The 14,119-nt window shown below is 39.8% G+C and overlaps 1 protein-coding gene across 12 annotated transcripts in view; it reads right to left on the reverse strand.

The window, feature by feature from the left end:
- Nucleotides 1–14,119, reverse strand: part of FREM1 (FRAS1 related extracellular matrix 1) — a 200,940-nt gene that overhangs the window by 56,972 nt on the left and 129,849 nt on the right. For all 12 annotated transcript variants that reach the window (XR_015243554.1, XM_086685328.1, XM_086685331.1 and 9 more), the window contains 4 exons: nt 13,165–13,387; nt 8,777–8,921; nt 4,772–4,913; nt 2,203–2,398 (listed from right to left, as the gene is read on the reverse strand). Coding sequence is in view for 11 of the 12 variants with exons in the window: in XM_086685328.1 (XP_086541454.1) it covers nt 2,203–2,398; nt 4,772–4,913; nt 8,777–8,921; nt 13,165–13,387 (706 nt within the window). In the remaining variant the exon portion in view is untranslated. The remainder of the gene's footprint in view (nt 1–2,202; nt 2,399–4,771; nt 4,914–8,776; nt 8,922–13,164; nt 13,388–14,119) is intronic.

Consider the following 14,119-nt stretch of genomic DNA (forward strand, 5'->3'; position numbering starts at 1 on the left):
ACCTGGGTGGCTCAGTCAGTTAAACGTCCAACTTCAGCTCAGGTCATGATCTCGTGGTTTGTGGGTTCAAGCCCCACATCAGGTTCTGTGCTGACAGCTCAGAGCATGGAGCCTGCTTCAGATTTTTGTGTCTCTCCATCTCTCGGCCCCTCCCCTGTTCATGCTCTGTGTCTCTCTGTCTCTCAACAATAAACAAATGTTAAAAAAAATTTTTTTTTTTTTTTAAAAAGAAGAAAGAAAATAATCCCACATTGGCAGCTGGGTGGCTCAGCTGGTTAAGCGTCCAACTCCTGATCTCGGTTCAGGTTGTGATCTCATGGGATTGAGCCCCACCTGGGGCACTGTACTGAGTGTGGAGCCTGCTTGAGAGTCAGTCTCTCTCTTGCCCCACCCCCCAACAAAATACATAAAGTAAACTTAAAAAAAGATGAGAGAATCCCATGTCAGTCATAGCAGAGACTGACCAGGGGCTCACCAGCCTCATTTCCTCTCCATCCTGGGCACATCACTTAGAGTTTCTACTGCCCGGCCTCTCTTAATGTGGTGCATGACTGTGATTCCACCCCTGGGATGTGTCGAAGACAGGTACTTCCACGCCTAGGACAGGCAACCTCTCATTTCCCTCCATGTTTCACTTCCAGAGGGATTCCGAGGGCTTCAGAGATGAAGGAATCTCCAGTTGGAAAAAAACCCTAGATGGCTGGGTAGGACAGAACCGTCCTCCGCCCTCACGAATGTGCCGTGCTTAGCCAAGGGCAGGCTGTCCTAATACGTTAGCTGTCTGCACTAATAGAGTACTTGCATTATATTTTGCCTGGACATATATTTATGATGAACGCAGTAGCCTTACTTTTGCAGAGAGAAAGAAATGTGTCTAGCTTATCTGAGGGTTACCTACTGGACATCTTCAAGGAACGTCTTTTATGATCAGGAAACAAGCAAATGAAATATGTTATTTTTTTTTTTTAATTTTTTTTTTCAACATTTATTTATTTTTGGGACAGAGAGAGACAGAGCATGAACGGGGGAGGGGCAGAGAGAGAGGGAGACACAGAATCGGAAACAGGCTCCAGGCTCTGAGCCATCAGCCCAGAGCCTGACGCAGGGCTCGAACTCACGGACCGCGAGATCGTGACCTGGCTGAAGTCGGACGCTCAACCGACTGCGCCACCCAGGCGCCCCGAAATATGTTATTTTATATTCCCAAAAAAACTTCTTAAAATCAATCAAGCTGACTGAAATTAAAAAGAGAAAAGATTCAGGGCAATTGTAATTCTATCACACACCCGATGTAAGGTTTACACCGCACTCAGAGCTTCCTGGCAGCAAGGCAAAAAAGGAAGCATTCGGTCATTCAAGAACGTACTGGAGATTCGAGAATATGCTTGGTCCTAGAAATACAGAGATTCTGGGACTATACAGAGGAACAAGAAATGGACTTACCATCTTCACGTAAACTCTAAGCAAAATTATGGGGTAGTGACAGCTAGGCACGAAGGGCTTACACTTTGCCCTGTTGAACTTCCTTTCCAGTATTCTTTTCACCTTCCTCCTGCTACCATTTATACACTGCTGAGTCCTATTATACAAATGGTTGCTTAATTCAAGAGAAGCTTAGTATCTCATCATGCTCTCCCTTGCCCCTAAAAGAGTCTGTATCAGCACTTTCAAGGCCAAAAGAGCAACAGCCTAACCTTTTCGATGACAAAGTTCCTTTTTATAATTTTTCAATCTTAAAATATATTTATATTTCCTTTTTTATTATTATATTGGAAATGTTTTTCCCACGAAACTTCATTTTCAAGTAATAATTCACTTCTGGGCGATAAAATTAGAGTTATCACATGGAGTTGGTAAACTTCCACGTATAGCAGAAAACCCTGACTGTTTTAAGCAGCCCGTGCAGCCATCTTGTGGGCAAGGTTGGATTTCCAATAGGCTCTTTAAAATAACTAAAAATAACAAACAGAAGGACTTCTGTCATGAACCCCGTAGCTCCCAGGCAAAGCGGGTGAGGAGTCAAAGAAGCAAATCATAAATGATGGAATTTTAGGTACAAAGGACAGAAGGCAAAAAGGAAAGGAGAGAGGGAGGAAGACAGAAGGAGGGAGAAGGAAGGAAAGAAGGAAGGTAGTTGAAAACCTTTCAGTGTTTCCAGCAGCTCAGTTCGGACCAATAACCCTGATAGAGATGCTTTTTTACCTTTTCCCATATCCTTGATGGTGATGTGACAGTCAAATGCCGGTGACCTGTTGTCACCATCCCAGAGGTAGAAGGTAAAGCTGTCTCGGTTCTGGGAGTCCATCGCCCCGGTGTGTGTGTATCTCAGCAAGTTCAGATCGACGTCCTCCTGAGTGCACTTCATGCCAGGGTGGAGAGGGACCCAGTCCCTCCCTAGCTGAAAGGTGCCAGAGTTAGTCAGCCGCCCGTGGTGTTTTCCTTCCAAGCTGTGTTAGTGGACATTTTCCATGTCCCCTGTAAACCTCCAATATAAATGATATTTCAGGGAATCTCCAGATGCAATTTTTTTTTTTTTGCCATTTTACCTTATTTTTTTTCCTTTCAAAGAAATATATTAAAACAAATTAAGACCTTGGGGAAAGAACTACCTTCAACTAAAGGATTTTTGACAGTCGTGTGGCAATTCAACAGCAGTGCCACTTCCAAGGTATTTATCATAAGCAATCATAGCTGATTGAATATTCCAATGAATGAGAGCAGGTGGGTAATCGAGCTTCTGAAATTGATTCTTTAAAAATTAAATGTGTTTCATTTGAGGTTTCCTTTTTTTTTTTCCCTAGGTCCTATCATTGTACAATTAATCAAGCCTATTTTTTTTTTCAAACTTGTTTATCACTGGACTAATCTGAAATAGAAAAAAAAAAAATAGAATGGATGTATTTACTCCCAGTTAGCTTTCCCTAACAATAGCTCATAAAAGTTACCTGACATAATTCAAGAAAAATGTCATCTTACAAATTTACTCTACCATATTATCTCGTGCTTTTCCTTGTCTGGTTTAAGAGATTAAAATAAAAATGTGAAACCTTGTTTGTTTGTTTGTTTGTTTGTTTTTCTTTCCTTTGACACGTCATTCCACAGATTCTAAATTCCTAGCAAAAAAATGCTTTGTCCTGCCCTCCCTTCATTGTGTTACCCCTTCCCTTTCTATCCTATTTGATCAAGTTTCCTCCTCTTTAATATTTCTGCTCATCTGATGTTTCTACAGAGGTATGTTCTGTCCTAGTGCTCACTGGGTGAAAGTTAGTTATATTGTAACAATCAAGCTCATTATGTGTTTCCACCTAAGATCTGTTTGCAAGTTTCATTTTTTAAAACAGTCTCCTTGGAGTTTTAAACTGGACAGCCTGCAATTCTATTTAACTTTTCTCTCTTGTAATCTTTTCTGAGAAAGCAAATACAGAAGAAGATATCTTTTGCTATCTCCCATCTCCATACAATTCCCCATCTGCACTCCCAAATGCCAGCTTTGATTTGACGAAAATCTTTGCAAGCCCCCAAAGAGGAAGAGAGTCAGCCTTAAGGTGGGGCCAACTAAGGAAAGTCAACCAGAATAGAAGAACCCTTGAGAAAGTCCAGGAATCCTAGAGTCCTGGTCCCGGGTCTTAGAGAGACTTGGAACACCCCAAGGGAGCTGGGAGACTCCACGGTGCCGTACCGGGAACCTGGACCCATCTGGATTTTCACACACCCAAAACACTTCAGTTCCCATACTACCCAAATGTGTGAGCTCTCACTGAATTTCTGCTTCATTACTCTTTGAAATGAAATAAGGACACAGCTGTACCTCAATGTGAATCAGCGATTGCTCTTCATTCTGATTCTCTATGGTGCCTACAATCTAAGACAATCAAGCTGTCCCATGAAGAATGAATCCTCGCTGCTCTTCTAGGACTATTATAAGTTAAGCACTCAGTCAAATAATCACATTGGGGATGGTTGGTGGTTATTGTTGCTGGCTTTAATCCATCATTCAAATAAACATTTTGATGGATTACTCAAGTGACCTTTTCAAGTGACTGATCCATAATTTGTGTCGGGCTACTCCGTGGTTGTCATGCACACAGTCTGAATCAGACTGGGGAGCAGCGCCATTTGTTAAAAGAGTATCTTTTCTCTACTCTCTTGCCTCTGCTCCTTTGCCAAAGATCCGCTGACTGTATTTTTGGGAGGGTCTACTTCTGGACTCTCTATTCGGTTCCACTGATCTGTTTGTCTGTTCTTTCACCAAACCCACACTAACTGAATTAATGCAGCTTTATCATAAGTCTTGAAGTCAGGGAATGTGATTACTTTAATTGTGACTCCTTTTTGCTCACTATTTTGGGTATTTTGCCTCTCCATATGAACTTTAGAATCAGATTGTAAATATCCACAACAACAGCTCTTCAGAGTAGTCTACTAAAAACGTTTTTAATGTGGTGGGAATTAAGATATCTCAAAGGATGCCTGGCTCTCACCAGAAGTTAGACAATTTGATTTACCCCAGTAACCCCCTCTCCCAAAATTTAGGTACAATCCCAGGGGACAGGGAACAATAAAGAACCTTATCACTGGTTGAATATACCCTTAGTTGAGTAAAGAAAACTGAGTAGAGTGTGAGCTCACCCCAAACCAAGAAAATTAAATTCTCTACCTCTGGGCAAAAGATGGCTGTGAGAGAATAAATTCAGTTACAGAAATCTGTGTATTAAGAAAATTTATACCTGCCACATTAGTTTTGAAAAACAAAAGTAAAAAGGCCACTAACCTTAAGTTGAAGTTGCCCATTTTGGGGAAGCCTTTCAAATAAATAGTAAATCTTCTCCCTGGGTGAGTCTTCATCTATGGCCGAAAGAATGGCACTAGAAACAATTCGAGCTTCACCCATTTTCACTGTAAGTTCAGCCTTCCTGTAAAAAGGAAGATGTGGAGGTCGACAGGAAAATAGAAGGCATTGCTTTCACAGGGGTCATTCAGAAGGACTATTACGGTTCCCAATCTTCAACAATTGGGGGATGATGTTCCACATCCCACGTATGTGGACTCATCCAGCGATGAGTCGGACTTGTGAAACGGGCTCTCAATTCCCTTTACACTTGAACGTCCTAAAAAGACAATCAGTCGGCAACGAGGAAGATGGCATGAGGTAATTAAATCCTTCTAACGGTTAACCTGCATTGAACTTCACAACTTTATGTTGTAATTTCTCTTATAAAGTGGGTTGGTTTCCAATATTTCACCTGCTACCACAACAGCTTCAGGACCTAAGTAGCCAAGGTATTGTCATTCTAATTTCACCAACAGAAACTTACGTAAAGAGATTAAATGGCTTATCCACGGGTGTTCTGGTACCCTCTATGAAATACCAGTATGAGTTGGGGGACACTTGGGCCATCCACGGCCCTGGACATCACTCCCCCATCCCCTGGTGACGTGACGTTCTGAGTAGCTAGCTTTCTCTTCACAGCGACTGATCGTTTCCAAGTGCTCCAGCGGCCAGGTTAGCCCGTGGTGTCCTGAAGAGAAGGTGGCTGCTGCGTCCACCATAAATGCCTCTACTGTGGTTCTCAGGTCCTCTCTGGTGCTATTCCTTCCACGGCCGACATAGCCATTTGCCCCGGTCTCACCAAAGTGAGGAAGGGATTTCTTTCCACCTGTGTTTCTAGCTTTTGGCCAAACTCTGTCCAACTTGACAGATTGGTTTCCAATAAAAAACGGACGTTTCCTTGGGATGCAGATAAAGGACCAGCCGGCATTCCAACCGCCTTCTGCGTCCCTGCTGAGAAGCCAGAGCCCAGACACCTCACTTCTAACCACTCTTACTTGGTGCCTTTCTTACCCTCTCCAGGACTGACATCTTCCCTGGCAGTAGCAAGGGATTTTTACTCACCTCTTTCCTAGAGAATATTAATCCCATTACTCCTAGAAGCCTCACGAATCAGTTGATTGGTTGCTTATGGAGATTAGTGGTGCCATTGACAGAAACAGATTAATCAATGCAGGAAGGAAGCCAATGTGAAGAAGAAGGTAAGGAGTTTGGCAGGAAGAAAGTGTCAGAATTAAATGCCAGAGGGGCCAAAGGAGAAGAAATTATGTCATAGTCTGAGTTACCCTGAAAGGGAGTGTGGGACAAGGACTGCAGTGCAGGTAATTTATTTGGGAAGTGATCTCAGGAAGCAAGAGAAAGAGGCAAGGAGTGAGACAGGGCAGGAGGGAAAGGCAACAAAAGCTGTTTTTCCAGCAATGGGGCTCAGTGCTCCTGAGGGTCCTTTGAAGAATCATGTAGAATATGCTTCAAATTGTACTGCTGAAGGATGGAAGTGTGGGACATTTATTTCATCCACTAGCCCCCACAGGTTACGAGCTACCATCAGAGTGCTTTCAGCGGTGTCTGGACATGGGCGGAATGAGCCAGTGCTGCTTCGGAGAATCCCTGTGCGACACAGCAAGTGAGGTGACACACTGAGGGCACTTGTAAAGCAGCCCCGACAGTGTGTGTGGTACATTCTGCCACAAGAGCGACTATAATCAGAGTGGGGGGAGGGGCCGGGGGGGCCAAGAGAGCATGACCCAGAGAACCAAAAGTATCTACCACAGCATCTAAAAGGAATTACCAAAGAAATGGTGCCAAACGCTCTAACGAGGTCCAGCAAGGTAAGACGAGCCATTCGTTTCGTTGGGAAAGCCCAGGGTAACTTTTAAGGGAGCAGCTTTAATAAAGTGGGGGAGGTTGGGCAGAAATGGCCGAAGCAAGCACAAGCTGAATCCTCCAAATAGTTTGGCACTGAAATAAATGAGGAACTGGGTCATCTTCGCAGTTTTAGTTTTTTAGGATGAGAATACCTGCTTGCAATAATGGTAATAATTAACACTCAGGAGCATTCACTAGGTACTGGCCAGTCTTTCAAGTGCCTTTGCGTCTTTTAATTCACTTAAGCCTTGCTACAACCCTGTGGAAAGGATGCTGTTATCATCCCCACTTACAAAGAGGCTGACAAAGAGGCCAGGAGAGGTTAAGTGACAAGTTCGAGGCCACACAACTGGTCAGTGGCTGAACCAAGGCAGTCTGGCTGCAGAATCTGCTCTCTTAACCACTAACTACATCCCGTCCTTGTTAGCAGAAGGAACGGAAAGGGAGAGACTAACGACGTGAGAGAAAAAAAAAACGGAGCACATTCTGGGAGGAGGCAAAAGGTGATCCACCCAAGGATACACAAGGAAGGGAAAGAAGGGGGAATATAACTACCGCTCCACAGGAGAAAAGGAAAAAAGAAAAGAAAAGAAAGAAAAAGAAGGGACTGGGAAGAGAGTTGAAGGAGATTTGGCAATTCTGTAGATAGATGAACTATCCCAGGCAGTTTATCGGCAAGAACATAGCAGGAAATAGTAAGTCAGACAGAGGTGAGTGAGTGTCCTGTATTTTACTACTCTGGTCTCAGTTTTCTTAGTAAGGATAATGATACCTACTTCCCATAATTCTGGCGAGGATTTAAGGAAATACATTCTGTAAAAGGATCCAGTACAGTGTCTGTCACATAGTAAGCACTTAATAAACACTAGTTTTTATCTCTCTTTCTTCCTCTCAGATGCAGTGAGGTCATCAGACAGAGGATTCATATTACTGCAATACCCTTCATATTTTCACTTTTATAAATCAAGGTCATGCCAGTCCAACATTCCACCTATATAATAGAAAACGAAAATTTCTTCTGAATACTTTTAGTTAAACTCACGTCCGAGATGCAACCCTCCAAAAAACTATCATCAGTTTTTCCCAAAATGATTTTCAAGGACCTTACTGATGGCCCATGAAGGAATGGCAGGCTAGAGAAGGGACTTGTTTGAGGTCCTCATTTCTGCAAAGTGGAGGAGACTTTGGGGGTTTACACATTTTTAGGAAGTTATTCACTTCCCGCGAAAAGCTAGGACTGTCTACACAATGCCTCTCACTGCTGCACCGTTGAATACTGGGGTGAAGTGGTCAAAGAGGTCCCAAGAAGCAGACACTTCTCTGCATCCAGCCTTAGAGAAAGTTGAGCCTTCTAAAGTTTTACCCTTGTACAGTGCTGGTAATAAGAGAAATGACCAGAACTATAGAAATATAATTGATGAAGCCTCTGTACCCTATTTTCAAACTGATCAACTGCAGAGGGAGATACTGAGACAGTCTGCAATTAATATCAGCGCAGAATTCTTAAATGATCATTTAAGTGATCATTTTGATATCAGGTAGCAGGGGAGAGTTGATCCATATGGAACACAGGGGACTGGTGGATACTGAAATACCAAGATGATGATAGAAATGGCATGTATATATTTCCCTCAGCCACTCTTAGGTAAAAGTTTGGTCAATTTCACAGGGAGGCATGTCTGCAGTTAATATGACCACATTCTAGTTAAATCTACACATCTATTGCACTTTGGTATGTGTGTGCGCATGCAGGTGCATGTATATATACATGTGTTCAAATACTTGGTACACCGTTCATTCCATATTGTAGGTTCAGTCATTCTTAGTTATTTACAACTAAGTAGAACTTTTAGATGGAAATCAAATAATTAAAGGGTGTACCTAAGAATTGTTAGGGAGATGTTGTACTAACTAACATTTGCACTCATGGTTCTAGGTGTCTGAGTAGTTGGGACAAGTTGTGAAAGACAGGAGTTGTCAAAGACTCATTTCTGTCTGGAAGACACACATTACATTTGCACCTAATCTTCCAGACTTCAGAATTTTCTAGAGCATCTGAAAAGGATTCTTCAGGTAGCTTACTTGCTCAGCATTGGTTTCTCATCATTAACTGGGGTGATTTCTACTGAAATCGTTTTTAATATCTTATGTTTCCCATCTGACAACTGGATTGTAAAGTCATCAGCAAGGCTCTCTGAGTCATCGTGCACATACATCAACTTCATTCCTGGAAGAAGGGGAACGAGAGAGAAAGTAAATCTTATGATTAAGCCATTCTGAAACACACATAATCTCTTTTAATTTCCAAGGTATTGGTATCAGCAAGAGTTCATTAATCACTACACAGGGTGAAATTAAACTGCTTTATAAAGTAAGATTGCCCTCTTAGTTCATTAAAAAATTGTATTTAAATACTTTAGCATTTGATAAGGCTCTTATTTAGAAATCAGTGAGGAAAGGATATATTATTTAATAAACTGTATGAAAACAATGGTTTATTACTTGGAGGAAATTTTAGTTAGATACCTACCTCAAGCCAATAACCAAAATAAATTCTAGATGAATCAAAACTTAAATATAAAACTATTTTTTTAAAACCTACATAGAATTTATATGAAAATGCAAGAGACCAGAACAGCCAAAACAATCTTAAAAAAGGACAAAGTTGGAGACTCACATTTCCCATTTTCAAAACTTACTACAAAACTACAGTAATCAAGACAATGTGGAACTGTTATAGAATAGACGTATAGATTAATCTAATAGAGGAGAGTCCAGAAATGAGCTCATGCATTTACAATCAACTGAATCCCAGCAGGGGAACAAAACCTATTCAATGGGGAAAGAATAGTCTTTTCAATAAATGTTACTGGGACAACTGAACAGCCACAGGCAATAGAATGAAGTTGGATCCCTACCTCACACTACATACAAAAATTAGCTCAAAATAGATAATAGACCTAAATGTAAGAGCTAAACTAGAAAAACTGTTAGAAGAAAATATAACAATGAATCTTTGTGACTTTGAGTTAGGTAATGGTTTCTTAGATAAGATACCAAAAGCACAAGTGACCAAAACAAAACAAAACAAAAACAGTGGATAATTTAGATCTTAACAAAACTAAAAATTTGAGGCTAAAAATGATACTATCAAGGAAGCACAAAACAGCCCACAGAACCGGAGAAAATATTTACAAATCATATATCTGATAAGGGAGGGTCTAGTATTCCAAATATAATAAGAACTTTTACAACTCAATAATAAAAGACAACCCAATTACAAAATTGGCAAAGGATTTGAGTAGACATTTTTCCGAAGAAGATGTAAGAGTATACACAAATAGCCAACAAACTCATGAAAAGACGTTCAACGCTATCAACAATTAGGGCAATGAAATCAAAATCACAATGATGTACTATTTCACACCCACCAGGACGGCTATGATAAAAAGATAGACAATAACAAACGTTGGTGAGGATGCAGAGAAATCGGAACTCTAACATTACTGGTAGGAATATAAAATGATGCAGCTACTTTGGAAAACAGTTTGGCAGTTCCTCAGCATATTAAACACAGTTATCACATGACGCAGCAATTCCACTCCAGATACAAACCCAAGGGAAATGATAGTATCTATCCATACAAAAACTTATACATACATGAATGTTCACAGTCAAAAGTGAAAGTGACCCAAATACCCATCAACTGATGAATGGATCAAGTAAATGTGGCATGTCTATACAATGGAATATTATTTGACAATGAAAAGGAATGGAGTTGTTCTGACTTGTGCTACAATATGGACGAATCTTGAAAACATTATGTTAGATAAAAGAAACCAGTTACAAAAGATCATACATTCCATTTATATGGCTCCGACATGTCAGAATAGACAAAGCTATAGAGACAAAAAATAGGTTACTGGTTGCCAAGGGCTGAGGAAGAAAGGAGTGAGAATGACTGCTAATGAGTATGGTATTTCTTTTAGGAGATGATAAAGTGTTCTAAAATTGATCATGATGATGAATATACTAAGGACCTCTGAATTCTAAGCTTAATTAAATGGATAGATATTATGGCATGTGAATTAGATCTTATTTCTGAATGCCGAATGTCTTCCTATTATAAAAACAAAAGAAAGAAAATGTAAAGGAAAATAATGATAAATTTCACTACTTACGGTTTGTGATTTCTGTACTTAAAAAACATGAATTAAAAGGCAAATAAAATCTAGAAAAACTTGTCTGTAACGTGTGACAAAAATGTGACATATCAAATATTTAATGATCTCTTATAAGTTAATATAAATCAATGGAAAAATGGGCAAAGGACACTATCAAGCAGTTTCCAAAAGGTGAAACGTATATGGTTAATGGACATGAAACTATGGTAAATTATTCATAATCTGAGAATTTCAAAATAAGATCACGATAAGAGACTGTTATCAACTACCACATTTGCACAAGTTATTAAAACTATTCATTCTTGATTACGAAAATAGGCATGTTCGTGCGTATCATGCAACGGCAATTTTTTCCCTCAAAGTATTATAAATGCTCACCTCTTTTTACCAAATAATCTCACTATAAAATTTTATGCAAAAAAATTCTATGAGATGTGGACTGAGATTTATGTTACAAAAATAGACATCAGACATGTTTAGGTGTAGTTTGTAAATTCAAGAAATGAAAGGCTATCTGCATATTTAAAAATGGAAGATAGTAGGACAGTAAAGGAGAGGACAGTAAATCCATACAATGAAAAGCTGGAGTTATCACAAACCATGTTTTCAATTAACATTTGAAAAATAAGAAATTTAGGGGCACCTGGGCGGCTCAGTCAGTTAAGCGTCCAACTCTTGATTTCCACTCAGGTGATGATGTTACGGTTGATGAGATAGCGCCTCACATGGGGCTCTGCGCTCAAAGCACAGAGCCTGCTTGGGATTCTCTCGCTCCCTCTCTTTCTTTCTCCCTCTCCACTGCTCGTACTGTCCCTCCCTCCTCCTCCCTCCCTCCCTCTCTCTCTCTCTCAAAATAAACATTAAAATTTTTTTAAAATTTTAATTAAAGAAAATAAAAAGTCAAGGGCTTTTAAAAAATAAATAAATAAAAACTAAGAAGTTTCTCATAATTGATAAGAAAAAAACCTCAGATTACATAAGGCGGTAGCAGTCTTATAAGTTCTGTATGTTTGGGGTGGGGGATGTGTGTGAGAATATACTAAAGTTTAAACCAAATGTAGCCCTCGCTGAATCAAGAATAAAGATGAACATCCAGTCTCTGAGAAGGCCACCAAGCTTTTAACCAAAGGATTAATTCATGTAAACTGTTTTTATTTTTTCTTCAAAATCATTGCATAAGTGCGAACTTACACAATATGCCTACTTATTTAACCTAAGAATATAATAAATAATAATATTTAACCTAATTAGAAAACAGACTTTCTTGAGAGCAAAATTTGAATAATTACTTCTTTTCCTTTGTCTTAAATTTGAAAAAAACTATTGTCACAACATACTGTATTATTTGATACACATGGTTATTAACTCGGTCATATCATCAACTTAAGTGCCGGGAGTTCATTCTTTGCAATTGATAGAAACTAAGAAATATATGAATTAGCTTTTCAAGTTCCAATGTGACATTGAACAACTATTGCATAATAAACTTGGAGGCAGAGCACTTATCCTGGTTGGGGAAGGGAAAAATTCAGACAGAATAACTGTTGAACCGGCCCAGAGATGAAACCAGCACAGGAAGGGAAGAGTTTGGAGTCCTGGAGGGGGTGCTCCCTGGGGAGGTCAGAGGTAACCTGGTTCTGAAGGCACAGTGTTGGCTAGCCCAGCAAAGGGGGTTCAGGTTGGGGAAACAATATGTGAAGGCAGGAAGGAGAGTGAGAATAGGCAGTGATTCTAGAACCATCCTTTTCTCCAATATTCAAAAGTGTGTTTATATTCGGAAAATGGGATAAAATTGATTTTTTAGAAAGAGCAATTAAAAAATAATTCAGGCTGCTATTCCAACGTGTCATTTCCTTAAAGAACAAATTATCTCCACGGAGAATAATGAGTTATTATATGTGGTTCTATATTCGTTTCAAACATAGAAATTTTGGCAGACAAATCTCTTCAAATTTAGGTCCATGATCTCAGTAGTTTTAAAAAGGAATTTTTCATTATGACATGAAAAAGTTGGAGCTAAAATACCCCAAATCACAAGTATCATTTGTATTGATGCTCCCAAAGTGAAAGAAGACATTTTATTTCCTTTTCAACTACCCATTCTCTCTAGCCGAGGCTTCGTGCCCTACATTAATCCAGAGCCCAGAGAAAACCCTTGAGAGATAAATGAATACAGTAGTTGAAGGCCATTTCTTCACTTCTTATTCCTGTGAGTTATTATTATCTTTTCTGGGCTAAATTAGGAAATCAACAAGAACAAATGAAACGAAGTGGAACGTGATATACCATCCTTGAGAAGTTCCAAGGAAAAGCTGTGAATAAGTTCATGCCTCTGGCTGGGGTTGGCAGGCTGCTTATTTGGAGGAAACTCTTTGCTAAGCATCCCGTTGGTGAGGAAGCCATGGCGTGGTTTATGAGTGATGCTGAACAGCAAGGAGTCTTTGGGAACGTCTAGATCAGCAGCATTGATGATGGAGGTATCCAACTCTTTCCTCTGACCCTCACACACCTGAACAAAAACAAGTCAAAAGCTCAGGTGTGTAGAAATAAAATTTGTCTTTCTGCTAGGAAATTGCCCAAAAGAACTAATTTTAAGATACTCTATTGAAAAATTTCTACGAAATTTGTGTGTAATGAGTCCTAAAAAGAAATGGCTTGTTTAACATGACTTTGGAAGAAAAGAATACATTTATTAATCCTTCTCCGGTTTTCTCTGAAGACTTACTTCAAAGCATTTTATTCATTTCCATAAAGGACAGAGGATACACACACACACACACACACACACACACACACACACACACACACACAATTTTTCCCCGCATAATTCAAAGGTCAGGGAAAAAGCAATCAAAGGAATGTTTGCTTTCTGGAATTTACAGAGTTCAGTTGTAAAAGTAACTGTAGACCCTTCACCTTCAGAACCTAATCTGTTATTTTAACCTCCTGGACCTCGTTGCTTTCATATTTCTTAAGTTTCCGCTTTAGAAACAGTACAAGTATCAGCTATTCACACGGGAGGTGGGGGGCTAGGTTTCTAATTTTGGTCATTGTGGGAAGACCTTCTGTATTTCAATTGCAATCAACAACAATTGAGAAGGATGCTTCTGGAAGCATAATGGTGTTTATTTTAATTCTGGGTCCCTCATCTCTCCCCAATCCTCATGCCTCTAATTTTCCTGAACTCCCTCCCCCACACCCACCTCCCACTTCAGGTTTAATAATTCTTTAAGGACAAAGA

Source organism: Puma concolor, chromosome D4, assembly GCF_028749965.1.
Source record: "Puma concolor isolate L17-30 chromosome D4, mPumCon1.1.hap2, whole genome shotgun sequence".
NCBI lineage: Eukaryota > Metazoa > Chordata > Mammalia > Carnivora > Felidae > Puma > Puma concolor.